Below are 17,435 nucleotides of genomic sequence, written 5' to 3'. Positions count from 1 at the left end.
TCAGTGGGTTTTTTTTTTTTGTCTTAATTGCGACTGTTCAGGCATTTGTGCTCCGGCGCCTCTCCCTGTTGCTCGTCTTCATCCTCCGCTGTCAGAGCCGCAGTGAGAATACAGACTATAATTGGCACTTAATTGCTGCCGTGGCAACGGCGCTATTTAAGCCTGCTGTGCAACTAAGACGTATGGCGTGTTGCACCGCAGGGAGGGGAAGGAAGACGTTACCCGTCCTCTCCGCTCCATTTCTCTGGACGCCTCGAACGCACGGAGACGAGTTAGGGTCAGCGTCGTTTGGCTTTTGGTGTGTGCGTGTGTGTGTGTGTGTGTGTGTGTGTGTGTGTGTGTGTGTGTGTGTGTGTGTGTGTGTGTGTGTGTGTGTGTGTGTGTGTGTGTTAGATTACTGCGTTTATATTTCAGCTGACCTGTTTTCAAGCTCCGTTGCATTTTCACAAATAACGTCCTCTTCCATTTCACCATATTTCCAAATCGCAGCCGTCCACCTTTTCTGAGTATTCTGAAGGAGGGCTTTGGGGCAAATAATGGTTAAATTTCCTAATTTCCTCGTGTCTTTTTATTTTTTCTTATAAGAAACAATAAAATAATAAATACTATAATAAAATGTAATAAAATAAGGAAGAAAAAAACTACATTTCCTCCTTTGTTTTTTTTCTTATAAGGAATAATAAAATAATAAATACTATAATAAATAATTTTTTTTATAAAATAACGAAGAAAAAAAACGACATTTCCTCATTTGTTTTTTTCTTATAAGGAATAATAAAATAATAAATGCTATAATAAAATAAAAAATTAAATAAAATAAGGAAGAAAAACAAAATTTCTTCATTTTTTTTTCCTTATAAGAAATAAAATTATATAATAAATATGTGCTGTGTGAAAAAACTAAAAGAAAGTCACTCCACATCGGTAATAAAGGAATTACAAAAAAAAACCAGTAGTCAAAAGTAAGATTTAAAAACAACACCACATGGTATCGACAAGTAGATACCAATGGTCAGCACTCGTCCTTTAGAAAAGTGGTATCGGTGTATTTTCCAGTTTGACGGCTAATCATATGACCACTAGATGTCACTGTGTGACAGCGGAGTGCAAAATACGGTCATATATTAATATTGATGCTCTCTTGTTTTATTCAAGTTGAGATATTTACTAGTCCGAGGTAGTAAGGAATCTTCGACCACCTCTTCGTGTGTCAGGGGAAGCGTTGCAGCGGTGAGTTAATACCACGTCTGGTTGACGTTGCCGTGGCAACCTGACTTGAGCAAATCCCAGCGTTTTGTTTGAACTCTGCAGAAGCAGTCTGAACTGTGGCGGCACCAGAGCAGCAACGACAGAATGAGACAACGAGGAAACTTTGTTTTTCTTTTTTCTTTTCCTATCAAGCTGACCTCAGAGTGTGAAAGATGTTTATCGCGCGAGCAGATTGTTGTTCTCTCCTACCAATCTGTTGAAAAGCAAAAACCCTCTGACGAGCAATTCCTTTTATTTTCTTGTTTTTGTGTGTTTTTTTGTCCGTTTGACATCCCGTCGTGCACGTTGAGGGGGCGTGGCCTATCCTTTCACCGGCGTCACGCATGCGCTGCGCGGCGATGACGTTAGCTTTGCGCTGCGTCATTGTCGGACTTGTGTGTGTGTGTGTGTGTGTGTGAGTCTATTCAGACTCCTGCTTTGATTAAACCGCCAATTATTGATCGGGCAGGAACAGATCTATAGAGCTGGCATTGTTCCACTTGAAATGAATGATGAAAACCTTTCGAAGCTTCTGTGGGGAAACCAGGCGGAAACGTTTACGAAGAGCTTGGCAGGCGGGACGTTTCTCACTCTATTACTGTAATCGCTCCGTGCAATTTGTGACATTTCAAAGCCTGGGTTTTGTTTCTGTCCCTGTGTATTTGACCGCTTTTTTCTTTTTTCTTTTTCTTTTTCTTTTTTCGCTCTGAGCCCACAGAAGGGCACTAATGGAAAGTGTGGACTTCTGCCGGTACCGTCTGCTGTCTGCTAATAGAGCCGTGAAATCACAGCAGATAAACACGAGCTTGAGCTCCGATCACCCCGAGGTGCAATTTATGGTTTTTATTACAAAAAAAAAAATGTGCGACTGACAAAACAAACGCAAGGCAATAGGTTGCCTCTGAAGTTAGATTAGCAGATTTAAGCCCCGTTTATACGACACCTGCAAGTAAAAACAACAAACTTAATTGGGTTTTCGGAGACACTGAAAACGCAGCTTTTCGAAAAATGGCTCCCAAGGTGGAATTTATAAAAAGACTGCACATCACGGCTGGAGTAAACGGTTCTTCTGCAGACGCGCGAGTAGACGGACAATAACAATGGCGACCCTCCAGCACCCGCTAGTGGCCCGACTGAAAACTACAGTTTGTTTTTTTGCTGTTTCTGTTTTATTTTATCCTAAACGCTGCCTTGTTTTCTTTAGTGTTCCTCTCTTCTACGCAGGATTACTCTGTGTGCTTCTTTTTTTTTTTTTTTTTACCAGCACCTTTTAAGAAGCAGACTGAGGAGTTGCTCCAGTGTTTAGCGCCTCCAACCGTCTCGTCGAGTTCCCTCTGTCACACTTTACCACCGGCAGCCGCGAAAACAGTCCCGGGTCATTTACAAAAACATGTGATCTGTTTTTAGACGCCTTACCTCGACCCCGAGGAGGATTCACAGAGTGACTGAGATGACTGAAGTGTTTTTTTTTTTTTTTTGTAGCTTGGCATTGAGAAACACCTACGACCGTACTGACAGTCTCACCGATTAAATATGTCGGCGTCACGTTGCGATCCTGCTCTAGTCTCTTCTGCCTATAAATCTATTTCACACACACACACACACACACACACACACACACACACACACACACACACACACACACACACACACACACGGATCATAGCTTCCAATATATTTCCTGCTCGGTGGACTGATGGAAGCAGCGGAGCTCAACTGACACAATTACACAGGTCCATACAGGAGGAAATGCAATCATCTCACACATACACACACACGCACATGGTAACACACCCACACACACATGATTGTTCAACACTCGATGTTGCACAGGTTCCCCTCCTCCAATCAACTGGTTCTTCATCGTATATCGAGCTGCGCTCCAGCTGTCGAGGCGCCGAACTTCATCTATTAGGTCCATTCTGCCTCCATTCACTCTCTCTCTCTCTCTCTCTCTCTCTCTCTCTCTCATGTTTTGCTTCTGTTATTTCTTCTCGCCTTGCCGGCATAATATTCAGCGACAGATCTTCATGGAAACATATTTTCTAAATGGTTTATATATGTATATATATATATATATATATATATATCTCCAGATAGGAATTAATGAAGCAACCTATCTACCTTCTACTTGGTGAATAAATTGATTTGAACTCCAAACCTCCAGATTCATGCAAATTAAGAAAATGAGGTCAGTCCTCGTTTGTTAGAACAGGGAAAAATGTTTTTTTGTTGTTTTTTTTAAATCAGACGTTTAGGCTGAATCACTAATTCCTACAGCGACATGTCACCATGTAAATTCAAGGTAGTCAATACACAAAGACACCAACTGGCTATAGGTGAGTGTGTAGATAGAGAAAAGTAACCTACCAGGTAATTCAGAAGGTCAAACACCTGCTATGAATGTAAAGAACAACACATCTGGAGGGTTTTTATACATGTGAAATTACATTTGGATGATCAGAGTCAGTTGTTAAAATCAAAATTGGCTTTAGATACCAGAACATCAAAAAAATCTTCATCAAAATCAATGTTGGGAAAGAATTACATGGATAGAAATGTTTTATCTTTAAGTTTCAGTGGTCCTCTGTGATGTTAGAATAAGAATAAAACCTACGACGGCTTTGAATAGAAGAGCAGCGACGCTGTGGCGGATTAATTCCTGGTTTGTTTTAAGAAAATGTCGGTTTCCATGCATGTCAATGAGGCATGAGGACGTAAAACTTCAGTGTTCAGGTCGATTATAAATGACTTCACCATCTCGGTTCTCTGGCACTGATACTCCAGTTTACCTGCAGTTCTCTGCTGATGATTATTATGGGATTATTGGGATTACGATGTGTTCAGAAGGGGCCGCGGCCACGTTCACATCCGCAGATGCAGTCCATCGAGGCAAAGTCTGTGTTTTGTGTCTGTGAATGACTTTTCTTCTGCTGCAGGAAACTCATCCGTGTCTCTCTTTGTTTGAGAGTCAAGAATAAACGGCTGTAAAGTGTGTGTCTGCCTCCTGCCTTTGCCCCGCTTGTGGGGTCCGGTCTGCCTCGTGGGAACCGAGATAACGCAGGAACCCACAACATTGTTCCCAGCGTTGTGATTTAATGAGTGTTGCGGGGAGCTTCGGCTGTGTACACACTCACATTGAGGGGATTTTTTATTTTTATTTTTTTTCCAAGTCTGCGTCACACCGATCAATGATTGAGAGTTCGGCAACCCATTGCTGTGTTTAATTGGTGTAAGACTATCGTGAAATTAAGTGTGTCAGAGCCGTGTCCCCGCAAGGCAATGAATACGTGTGTGTGTGTGTGCGTGTGTGTGTGTGTGTGTGTGTGTGTGTGTGTGTGTGCGTGTGTGTGTGTGCGTGTGTGTGTGTGTAGCAGCAGTACAAATAACACAGCCCACTTGTTTTGTCTGTCTTTGACGTCATCAGAGTCCACGACCGTCCATTATCAGCACCAGCAGCTCTGTTGTTGGTGTGTGTGTGTGTGTGTGTGTGTGTGTGAGTGTGTGTGTGTGTGTGTGTGTGTGTGTGTGTGTGTGTGTGTGTGTGTGTGTGTGTGTGTGTGTGACCCTGAAAAGCCCTGAAAATGAGCGTGACTGACAAATCATGACTAACTTGTTGAGTCATTTGCAAACCGGAATGTACCGGAAACACCTCAGTGGAAGCTTTTTTTTAATTTTTATAACGAGCACTATAATTACGCATGATGCAGACGTTCTTACCTGGCTGCCAGACGAGTACAACACAAGCTGTGAGTCGTGAGCGAGTGGACCGGGTTGACCTTCCAGATGTAACAACGCGTGTTTTGAATAAGGTCGCACACCAGATGTATGATTAAGTCGTTTCATGCTTTACATACTGACGACTCGCGTCGCTGCCATGCGAGGCGTGTTTCTGTGCTGCGAGGCTGCTTTCATCCTCAAACATGTAATTATCTTCATTTCTGTGCCAGAACTCTGATCTTCCATCTCCCGGGTTCTTCTTCGGTCACAACGGCTTCGAATTAAAAAGCAATCATGACAAAGTGCCGTCACCGTATATGGCAATTTCATTTAGATACAGCAGACAAGACAATGAAGCTGGTGTCAAATTACAAGTGACTGATTTTTTTATTATTTTTTTTAATTTAAAGATGTCAATTAAAACTAGAGCTACACTTGGTAGAGCGCAGACCTTCGCCAACACCACATTTGTTTGCGGAACCGAGTTGGCATAACAGGCATGTTAGCAGTTAGCTCGCGTCAATGCTAACTGGCCGTTCGGATAGCTACAACCATCGATAGAAACACGAGACGCTGCACAGCCTATCGGCGCCTGTTGACGCGACGTGCCGACAGCGCCGCCATCTTGGAGAGGTCTCCCGCTTGTGCTAAACATAAAGATTCCAGGCCAGAAAATCCACAAAAACATCCGTAGCTCGCTTGCTAGTCCACGTAGCAACACAAAAAATAGCTCATTTTAAAGCTGATGTAAAGCTCTATCCCGTGCATTTCCTCCTGGGAAAATTATTGGGGGCTCAGCTACAAAATGAGCTATTTTTTGTGTTGCTACGTGGACTAGCAAGCCAGCTACGGATGTTTTTGTGGATTTTCTAGCCTGGGATCAATACGTTTAGCACGAGCGGGAGACCTCTCCGAGATGGCGGCACTGTCGACACGTCACAGGCGGCGCACTGAGGCATTTAGTGTTTTATGTCTATGGCTACATCACTGTGAAAGACTGAGCAGTGATGTAGCCATTGATATAAAACACTAGATGCCTCTCTCATCCGCTTTATGCAACACTTTTTTTTTTGTCTGCAGTCTTTTGGGATTTATTCGGAAACGATTAGCCGGGATCGTCCCAAAATCTAATCTACTGGTCTGTTGATGATGACGAATCGTCAGCGGAAATTTCATGCGATTGAAGTGCATACAAAACAATAAATAAAAAGTGGTGACAATAACTCCAGGCTCAAGAATTGTTGTTGTTTTGTTTTGTTTTTTAATTTTTTTTACGTAGAATTTGCATTTTGTCCAGGTTCTCCAGCTTTTCAAAGTTCACGCTCAAGTATGGATTGAGTCTAACTTGACGAACATAAGTAGAAGTGGATGAAATGTGAACGAGAGCAGTGGCTCCCGTGCAACCTCTCCAACTCTCCTGAGTTTTTAGTTCAGGGTGAAAGTGTTGCCATCGCACCATATTCATCGTCGTTGTGTTTTTCTCTGTGTGTGTGTGTGTGCAGGGGGGCGTTCTCGGAGGTGGTCCTGGCCCAGGAGAAACCCACCGGCCGCATGTTCGCGGTGAAGTGCATCCCCAAGAAGGCCCTGAAGGGGAAGGAGAGCAGCATCGAGAACGAGATCGCCGTGCTGAGGAGGTGAGCCTCCCGCCGAGCACACGTTTAAAAAAAAAAAAACCCTCCTAAAATTCCAACCGGTTACCGGGGCAACCGTGCATCTCCTCTCCTCTCCCACCCCTCGATAAACCACCCTCGCCCCCGGGTCACGATCCACAGCCCAGCCGCCGCGCAAACCCAACGCCGACATAAATAGACATGCTCAAGGACTGAAGGTTCCTTCTGCCGGTGTGACGGAGCTCAGAGCAGGAAAAAAACCAGGCTGCAGGCTGTCGTTAATGGAAATGTGGGGTTTGGATTCACGTTTTGCTTAATGGCGCACTGAAGGAGGAAACCTCCCGACATTCACTGGATATTGCCGCGATTCTAGATTCTAGATTTCCCATCGTGTCGCTGTGACATGAGCTAAATCATTCGGGTGTCGACTGGACGACGAAATGTTTCCTCGCTGCGTCGAACCGGAAGGCAATAAGAAAATGACGGCGTCGGAATGTGCCGGTGGCACGTCGGACGCAAATTGGTAATGTGTAATTAGCAGCTTGTTTCCCAGAGCCGGTGAAATGAGAGAGCTGCAAATCTTGACGCTGCATACACATATCGAGTGGCGTCAAAAAAAAAAAAAAAAAAGCGTATCGGTGCCAGCAGTGTGTGTGCGGATGTAGGAAGCCGTGAAGAAGAGCTTGTGTTTTCAACGTCGCGGTGAGGTGGGCCAGGTTTGGACGCCTCTGCCTTGTTTTTCTTTTGGGGGGGGGGGGGGGGGGGGGGTCTAGTTGGTGTTCGAGCCAAAGAAATACTCAAACAGAGCCAAGCATGAAAATGTAGTGAGTCACTTTCTACACCTAATTCATTCACACATGTATTTTGCCTTTTGTTGTTAAAATTTCAACTCTATTTCTAATTCTAAAACCCCGGCTTGAAAAAGGCGGAAAAGACTGTGGGGGAAAAGATGACGTAATGCCCCCCCCTCTCCCCCCACCGCGGTCCGTGATGTCATCAAATAACCACAACAATCAGGGACTACAAGCTCAGAAGCTACTGACACTAGCAGCAGGAGCAGCAGGGCCATAGACCTATAGAACTAGAGTTATATAAAGCTTTATGAGCAGGAATCTACTTCTAAATTTCTATTTGCTCCATCTTTTTCTGCAATTTAGGTGTGTTTGGTGAGTCACAGCGCCCCAAAAGGCTTCCATGTGTACTACATGTCCCAAAGCCTCGTGTTGAGCCCAGTTCATGGTGACGTGTGGACGGAATGTTGTTTTTTTTCCGGATAGAGTTTTCACTGTTTTGTTTATATTTCACACAGGCAGCTTGTATTTACGTGGAAATGCCTTTTGAATGCTGTGACGCCATAAAGCCGCCATCTCATCAAAGACGTCACGTTCGTCTTAAATTGGTGGCGCGATACGGAGACGCAGAAGATGTCCTTGCGACGTGTTTATTAACTCATTTCATAACGGTTTCATCAGTTTAAAATAAAATATATAGAAACCATCTAAAAGAAATGACTGTCGAAGGTCGAAAAAAGGCAACGCTTCCCACTCCTATTATAGGTTTATATGAATATTTAATTGATTCTCTGAAGAAACTGCCTACAAAGGGCAAGTTGACCTTTATCTACCACAACTGACCCACATATCAAGTTACACCATGTTTTTAAATAGATTCTCTATGTTTAGCAACTTTTTAATCATCCACAGTTGAACTGCAGTGTATTCTCAGCCCACAAGGTAAGGTCGCTGTTCTCCAGCTCATTTTACTGTGGAAATATACGTCTTTTTATAATACCGATTCACTCGGTGGTCACCCGCTGTCCAGCAGTGAGTCTGAGCGTAGTGTTAAGGAGGGAAAGCCATGGCGACAAATGCACATTTCATCGTATTTGTCATTAAAAAACAATGTTTTCAGGGTGAGTAATGGCAAAATATCACACAAAGCAACCACCTAGTTCCTCAATCCACTCCCACCCGCATGAAAAATAATGCAAATAACGTATAAAATCTCTCTCAAGCTCCTCTTTTATATTGGGATAATGAAGTTTATACGTATGTTTATATAAATATAACTAATTTTCTCAGTAAATACCTGCCAGCCTCACTATGTGTCTAGAGTATTTGGAGGTTCAGTGTCGGTTTGAAAGTCAAGATGTGGAAAAAAAATTCACAAAAAAACGAGTTTTGACGGACAGAGAGCAGGTTGATTGACGGGCTGAACACGATAATGGTGTTTCCTCACTGTTTATCTCAGCCTGGTGGCGTTAACACAATATAAACACATATTTCCTGAGTGATTTATTATTGTATTCCTCTTATCTTTAAAGTAATTGAATCTTGCTTTAAGATTTAAAACGAATAGATTCTCGTCTTTGAAAAATGTCACTTTTTGCTTGCGGTTTTCGAAACGACCAAAATCTGAATGGGGAAAATACAACTTTTTAATAGATCTTTTTTAACGACGCGCCGTCGTGGGAAGCATTTCCTCTGAAATGAGTCTGTATTAAATACCACACCTGGAACACTTTTTAATTGTTTTCATGAAATCCCATTTAGTTGCATCCTCAATTTAATCCCATTTATTTTTTTAATTCGTTCCTCGAAAATAAAAATGACAGAAATTAAAAGAAAAAAAGGGGGGGGGGGCTCATTTCTTTTGCAGCTGAGCCTCATTTTGCATTTAAATCCCTCAACCAGGCCTAAATGACCCAAACTATCTGTGGAATATGTGGAAATGGCAGGAGTCAGCACAAGAATTCAGCTTCTTTGTCAAATAAGTTGTTAAAAAGAACAAAAAGAAATGCATTTGACATTTTTTCTTTTTTTTTAAACGTGGCGATCAACAGAAAAAAAGCCCAGGGAGAGAAGAGAACGAGCGGTTTTCATAGAAAATCAATTTATTAAGCAAGGAGAGAAAAGAAGAGTTCTGGTTGGTGGCAGTCTTTACATGTTCCCCTTCAGGAAGGATCTCTGGTCACTTACAGTCTGAAAAAACACGATGGTGAGCCGTGGGTGTGGGTGCAGCCGGCCGAGGTTGGATCCGTGTGGACGGGAATTGGATAAAAAAGAAGGTAGAGCAGATGGAGGTGGAGGAGGAGGAGGAGGAGGCGGAGGAGGAGGAGGAGGAGGAGGAGGAGGCAGAGGAAAGCCGATGTGCAGCAGCAGCGCCGGCTGCTGACGGAGGAGACGTGCAGAAGAAATCCATGAATGACAACAAACTAAATTCAGCGTAAAGCCGCTGATGTACAAGAGGGTTTTTCTCTCTCGCGGCGCTCTGTCATTTACACTCTGTGGCTGTTTTCTGCCAGGCCTTCATTATCCCTTAAATACACACACACACACTATCCTCTTTCAACCTGCACGTGTGTGTGTGTGTGTGTGTGTGTGTGTGTGTGTGTGTGTGTGTGTGTGTGTGTGTGTGTGTGTGTGTGTGTGTGTGTGTGTGTGTGTGTGTGTGTGTGTGTGTGTGTGTGTGTGTGTGTGTGAGTCATGGCTCAGCTCTGTGGTTCACCGTCTGCTTACCCGTCGCCACGGCGATCATACACTATAATATAATAAGTGGTGGATGCTCACCTGTGTGTGTGAGTGTGTGTGTGTGTTGGGGGGGGGGGGGGTCTCGCCTCTGCTTGCAGTGCAAAAGATGATTAACCGCCACGCCCACTTGCAAATTCCACCGTGTTCCTACAAGGTTTGAGGTATTTGGGTAACGAATGTGCGCACACACACACACACACACACACACACACACACACACACACACACACACACACACACACACACACACACACAAAGGGATGGAAACACCCTCATCACGCTGCCGGTAACCATGGAGAAATGAGGAGAGAGACAACAGGAGGATGAATCCAGCTTCGTGGAGAAACTCTAACTGTTCTCAGTGGAAACGTCGTTAATGCGACGTCGTTTCCTCAAGATTCACCAGATGTAGTCAAGTACGGCAGGATTTGTCTTTCTTTTTGAATCTCGTCAACGCACAGTGAGCCGGGGAGTTTGGATGATGTCATATCTATTTTTGGATATCAGTTTCCTTTCAAACATGATTTGAAGAAGAAGAAAATAATCAATTCATCCATCTTATATGTGAGTTTCTCCAGTTCCGGCTTCGAAAATGTAATGAAAAAGTGGAAGTTCTGATCAAACACAGTCTGAACGGCCTTTCCTTCAATTATCCCCCTTCTTATTAAGCAGGGCTGATTTATTTAGCTTTTAGCCCAGCTGTGCTTCTGGGTTGTTCAATATAAGAGTCCAATCTGGTCAAACCAAATGCAATTTTCGAATAAAAGAATGGAAAGACTTTGGGTTTTTTTTTTTGGGACATTTCACTGTATTTTGCACCAGAATGTTTGTTTTTTGATTGTTGTTTCCTGCACAACCAGGAAAAACTTTACAGTTTGAATTTTAAAGGTTATTACGACATATTTAAGGTGGAATTGGGCTGCATGCGGCCTCAGAAAGCAGAGTATGCGGGTCAAAGCCGGCGAGTGTGAGTCAGTAAACACACTGCAGAAATCCAGATTCTTCATCAAGCAGAGTGTTTTCTGTGCGTCGGCTCTGACTTGTGTCACAGGACTCCCTGCATGGCTCATTTATCAGGCGCTCTGGAGCTTCTGATCATCGAACACGACATTCAGCCACGCGTGAAATTAGCCGATAATTCAAAATGCAATCGGGAGCTGCAGAAAAGCGACTAAACAGTGTTGAAATTGTGGCTCTTTCGTCAACTGGAAGTTTTCAAAACGGGTCCGTTGCTCGGATTAACGTGACAGAAAGTTAATGAGGAGGCAAACTGCCAGCGGTTCAACGCGAGGATTAGAGCTTTTGTTCACGCTGCAGTTCTGAACCACTTCCTGTTGCTTTTGCAGGATCAAGCACGAGAACATCGTGGCGCTGGAGGACATCTACGAGAGTCCCGACCATCTCTACCTGATTATGCAGCTGTGAGTTCCTTTTTTCTTTCTCAAATCTTAATGTGTGAGCAGCAGGGCGGCTCTTATAAATGTTTCAATGTGAAAATACAAAAAGCATTCATACCCCACAATACACCCGCGAAAGATTTTACGAGAGATCAACAAAAAGTAGAGCATCATTACGAAGTGAAAAGGAAAAGCTTTGTAGTTTAAAAAAAGGCAACGTATTCCCTTCATCTTTTTGAGCAGCTTAATTAGAGAAATTTAATTTAATTTAATTTAATTTAATTTAATTTAATTTAATTTTGATAAGATCTTGATGAATTACATTTAGAAATTTATAATACAATAAAATAATATAAAATATACAATATGGGAAATTTTTCCCCAAAATCACACATTTCTGCAATGTCATGTTAAATAATTTCCCACCAAGATGAAACAAATCAGTATTATCACTATTATAGAAATGTTTGAGTTATAATCGTTCACACATTGATTTGTGAAGAATTAATGACTTATTCATCATCAAACGCTGACATATGAGCCAAATATTCACGGTGTCTCTTTCTTTGGCTTCCAGTCCCACGCACACACGCACACACACACACACACACACACACACACACACGCACACACAGAGGAATAAAAAACACCGTGGTTACGTGAGCGTGGGCAGCGGGGGGCTGCAGGCTCGCCCCACTGGCCTCCTTCTCCAAGGTCACAGCTGCTTGCATAAGAGGGCTAGTTGGTCTGGCAGGTTGGCGCCGGCGCTGGAAACATCCAGTCAAGTTCAGGTGGAAGTCACGGCCGGCGGATTATGCAACGGGATCCCTGTTTACAAAGCCGGTGTCGCCGGATCGTTGTGTGTGTGTGTGTGTGTGTGTGTGTGTGTGTGTGTGTGTGTGTGTGTGTGTGTGTGTGTGTGTGTGTGTGTGTGCGCGTGTCTGCCCGTCGGACATGTTTCACAGCTGAGGAGCCATTTAATCTCTCTGGCACTCGATAACTAACACACTAATATAATATAATCTGTGGTTTACTGTAGCCGGAGCTGCTCTAACAAGTTTCCCCCGATGGGATTGATAATGACTTTCTCCTCTCCTCTCATCTCATTTCATCTCATCTCATCTCATTTTAAACCAGCATTTTCACTCCCCCCCCACCCCCCCCCACCCCCCCACCCCAAACTGTCCTCTTGCTTCTGCACATAAATTTGAATTTGAATTTATTTTTAATTTCCTTTTGAGCAGAGTCACCGGCGCTTCTTTCTCCTTTATCTACCTCTCGGTGCCCATGTTCCTCACATTCCAACTCAATTCATCTGATGGAACAATGAAGGGAAAAGGAAAGAAAAAAGAGCGACTGGGTGACATTTTGCTGTGACGAGACAAAGACGAGACACAAAGGCTCGATGAAGACGCCGAAATGCGACGCAGATAACATGATGTATTTAAAAATGGAAAAAAAAGAAGAAATGGTTGAATGAATATATTAATTAATTAATTAATTGATTAATTAATTGGGAAATTAGAATGTTTTGGTTATGAAATCTCTCTATGTAATCCGACATTATTTACTGTAAATGTTTTTTAGGAGGAATCGTCATGGCTTCTGTTATAATCAGGGAGGAGAGGATTTCGTCCTTCTTCTACGTCACTTTAAATTCCTCCGTTGGCTGGACTCCAGTCAAAGGTCTTAACTCCAGACTAAACCGTTTGACCTTTTCGTTCAGTTTCCTGTTGTCAAGAATAAACCGGTTAAAACGTTCATCTGTTTCCAGCCGCTGCCGCCTGTTTCTTCGGTTTTCTGTAACCCGTAATCTCTGTGGGTTTTCCCGTGAAACAACTTCCTCACTGCTGCACTTCAGGGGATTAATCATGTGCTGGACATCAAGGTTAATAACTGCAGATTGAAATCCTCCCATTGGACTTTAATAAAGACGATTTTTATTCATTTATTTATTTTACTACAGTATATTTTACTTTTACTTTTTCATTTCTTACTCTTTTTTTTTTTTTTTTATATTTTTCTTTTCTTTTTGACTGTTTTTTTTTTTTTTACAATTTAAATTTTCTTTACAATTTTTTGTTTATTTTGTTTTTAGAATTTAAATTCTTTTTTTTCAATTTTTATTAAATTTTTTTACAATTTTCATATTTTTTTTAACAAATTCTATATTTTTTTTTTGCTATTTGTATATTTATTTTTTTGCTTTTAAATTATTATTTTTTATTTGTGTGTGGTTTTTTTTACAATTTTTCTTTTCTTTTTTTTACAATTTGTTTTTACAGTTTTATTATTTACAATTTTTTTTACAATTTGTATTTCATTTTTTAAAATTTTTATTAAATTTATATTTTTACAGGCCTTAAAACTCCTCATTCCTAGTATCGTGAGAGACGTGAGCAGAAAAGCCCACACCTTCATCCTCCACCCTCCACCTCGCTCCTCTTCCTCCCTGCACCATCTGCTTCTTTCACTTCACCACTTTCTTCCCTCCCCTTCCTCTCCCATCTTTTTTTTTTTGTTTGTTTTGTTTGTTTCTCTCCGGGAGCCATCTGCTAGTCGAACAAGAGGTCAGTTTCCATAGTTACGGGGTCAAAGGTTGTGCGGGGTGGCATTATCAAGGTGGTGCACTGATCCAAAGTATAAAAGAGGTTATTGAGGGTTTATTTTTATTTTATTTATTTATTTTTCAGCTCGGCCGGTGTGAAATATGTCTGTAATGACGTCGATGTCACGATTTCCCATTTACACTGAATATTCTCACGACGATGTCAGGAACCCACCTGCGGTCATCGTCCCGTCAGTTTCAGCAAAACATGTACGGACAAAAAGCCAGGGGACGGCGTGCGTCGCCGATAAAGGGAAATGACAACAAAAAGCAGAAACTCTGCAGTGCTTCTGCAGGTGTAACTAATCACTGCATCAATAGCTAACCTCACGCTGGGAGCAATGTCTGCGCTTTTACTCTTTCAATAGATATAAATAACATTCTTGTTTGTTTCCTGTGTGAGTTGGATTAAAGGGGTGTTCCCCCGCCGCCAAGAAGAAAGAATAGAGTCACGAATAACAAAAAAAAAAATGATTAAACGTAGACGGCAAACAAAGTTTGAGAATCAAAAGTGGCAAAAGGAAAATTTGAGAAAACGTTGACGTGGGAGACGCAGAGCAGACAATCTAAAAAGCAAGCAATGAAATACGGAGAGACTTTTTAGGTGTTCAAAGGTCGTGGATGATGTTCAGGTCGAGAATGACAAAAAATAAGAATAAAGTTGTGAGGATTGGTGAAATCTAGAATGAAACTAAGAGTAAAACTGAAATATTTAGTGTGAACGAAGCTCAAATTAACCTCAAAATGCACATTTAAATCCCTCATCTTTATAATGTGAACGTAATGATTGAACCTGAGAAGCCTAAAGGCCTAAAACCACCAGGAATCACGACTAAATAGTGTTGAAATCAAACAGAAGCAGCTCTCCAAGAGCTGTCAAACCAGCGTTTCATCACTTCATCAGATCACCTCTGCTCTCCAGTCCTGATCCGTCTGATCAGATCAATGACTTGTGTCGCCTCTTTAATGGATAATTACCATTTATCTCAAACCTGCTGGTACTTTCCCGCATCTTTTTCCAACTCGGGTTTCGTTCCCCGGGAGTCGGGTAAAGAGCGACCTGCAAACCCTGGAGACACATTAAAAACACACTTTTGTTAAATGCGTTGACGTCGCCTGTGACTTGTTCGACTCTGGTGGAGGAGAACGACGACATCGGCTGACACATTCAAACGAAGAACAAATGCCCAAATAAGACTTAATGACTTCGCTGCTCCCTGGCTGAGTTAATCAGGTTGTGTTTACACAGATTAGGAGGCTAATATAATCAGGGCGATTAGAGCGTTTGACTGTTTCCACCGCGTCGCCGTAAAGCCACTTGAAGGTTTGTGTGAAACAAACAAGGATGACAGGAAACAAGGTGGAGGGGTGAGTGCAGCGCCCGGGGTTTTCCTTCCTCCTTGGAGACTAATGACTCCAAGGATCCTCCGTGATTAATACCACACACACACACACACACACACACACACACACGGCCTGCTGTCAGCTGTGATGTACGACCGCCGTCTCCAGAGCGCGATAAGACCGCCTGCCTGTGAACTCAGATCAGTTGACGCTGGAGAAATGGATGGAGGGGCAACGGAAATCTGACGGGAGTGTGGTGTAGCCACATGGGAAATAAAAAAATTTAATCTCAGAATGAATGAGATAGTTAGCTCATAATTATGAGGAAAAATTCATTTTTAAAAAATTTGTGAGAATTTTGCTTGTTTGCAAAAATAACAAATAAAATTATGTCATTATTTTAAATAAAAATATTTTTTAAATTATTTGTTGTTTACTATTTGTCAATATTTTTTTTATCAAAAAAATTGAATAATAAGTAAAAAATAAAATTTACTTAATTATTTCATATTTTTATCAAAAAACAATTCTCATTATCTTAAAAAAATCTTTTTATTTCTTAATTTTATGTTTGAATTCAATAGATAATTACTATTTTAATTATAAATAAATATCTTTTTTTCCCAAAAAAATTTAGCTGATAAAATCCTAAAAACTGAGCCAAATTCTTCTGAATTTATGGGATAATTATCTCATCAATTCAGAAAAACAGGACATATTGTTATTTTTTTCCGAAAACCATTATCTCATAAATTTAAAAAGAAATTGCCACATTTTTTCATAAAAAATCTTTCGACGTAATCATCTCATTAGCTCAGAAAAATGGTCAAATAAAAAAAAAGTTCACGTAAATATGCGTCCATAAAATCCTACAGACATTTTTTATTAGATTTTTTTCATCCTCTATCTTTGAACGATTTTAAAGCAGATTGCAGTGCGAGTACGGTCAGAGCCAGAAAATACCGGCACTGGAATGTGAGCTCATTGCAGGAGACAAATAAAATTTTTAATGTAAAAATACCTTTACGGTGTGGGCGTGGTGGGGGGTGGGGGGGGGGGGGGTGACGGTCACAGCCAATTGCATCTGTCTTTTTTAGCTCGCACTGTTACGACGCGGCGACAGTTTGGGAATCCTGTGGAGAGTCGTCCTCAGAAGGAAAAGCTATTAACCCAGCAGGACGTGGCGCCCTGCCAAGGACGGACAGCGACACTTTATCAGGGCGAATTTCACTTTTCAGAACAGGCCGAGTCTCGAGTCGTCAGAGGAGGAAGAGTTCATATGCAATAATAATAGTTTTCATCTCTTTTGCTTGTTTTTTGTTCAACAATATTTGTGCAGTTTGAGACACAGGAAACGTCTCTTTTAACCTGCGTGGCTCATTGGGGTTATTATCTGATCCTCCAGCAGGGGGCGCCATGTGTCTGTTCGGTGAGGTGGGGGTGATGGGAGCGCCTGTACCAGGCTGTATGCTGCTGCTACACCTGGACAAGTTATTTCATGTGGTTCAGTCAGAAAACACAAAAACGGAGTATTGAAAGAATCTGCCAGAGGGCGAAAAAAAATTTACTTCATGGAGAAACTTCTGGAGGTTCAATCCCAGTTTTTTGTTTTTTTTTACACACACACACTCACACACACTTTGTGTGGCCCTGCAGCGTGTCCGGCGGCGAGCTGTTCGACAGGATCGTGGAGAAAGGTTTCTACACGGAGAAGGACGCCAGCACGCTGATCAGACAGGTTCTGGACGCCGTCAACTACCTGCACAGGATGGGCATCGTACACCGAGACCTGAAGGTAACACACACACACACACACACACACACACACACACACACACACACACACACACACACACACACACACACACACACACGCACACGTAAATCACCAACCAGCTGAAGATTTGCTGAGGTCAGTGGTTTGACTCTTGCAGTGCATTGTGGGTCGGCGTGAAGGAGGGATGAAGGTTAAACGTGT

General features: G+C 42.1%; 1 protein-coding gene across 1 annotated transcript in view; it reads left to right on the top strand.

The window, feature by feature from the left end:
- camk1da (calcium/calmodulin-dependent protein kinase 1Da) overlaps nucleotides 1-17,435 on the top strand; it is a gene marked incomplete at both ends in the record, with an annotated part of 39,036 nt that overhangs the window by 12,942 nt on the left and 8,659 nt on the right. The window contains 3 exons of the mRNA XM_080517921.1: nucleotides 6,471-6,602; nucleotides 11,455-11,529; nucleotides 17,114-17,252. Coding sequence (XP_080374047.1) covers nucleotides 6,471-6,602; nucleotides 11,455-11,529; nucleotides 17,114-17,252 — 346 coding nt within the window. The remainder of the gene's footprint in view (nucleotides 1-6,470; nucleotides 6,603-11,454; nucleotides 11,530-17,113; nucleotides 17,253-17,435) is intronic.

This window comes from Blennius ocellaris (genome assembly GCF_963422515.1).
Source record: "Blennius ocellaris genome assembly, chromosome: 22".
Taxonomy (NCBI): Eukaryota; Metazoa; Chordata; class Actinopteri; order Blenniiformes; family Blenniidae; genus Blennius; species Blennius ocellaris.
This window is presented reverse-complemented; position numbering and strand designations above follow the sequence as displayed.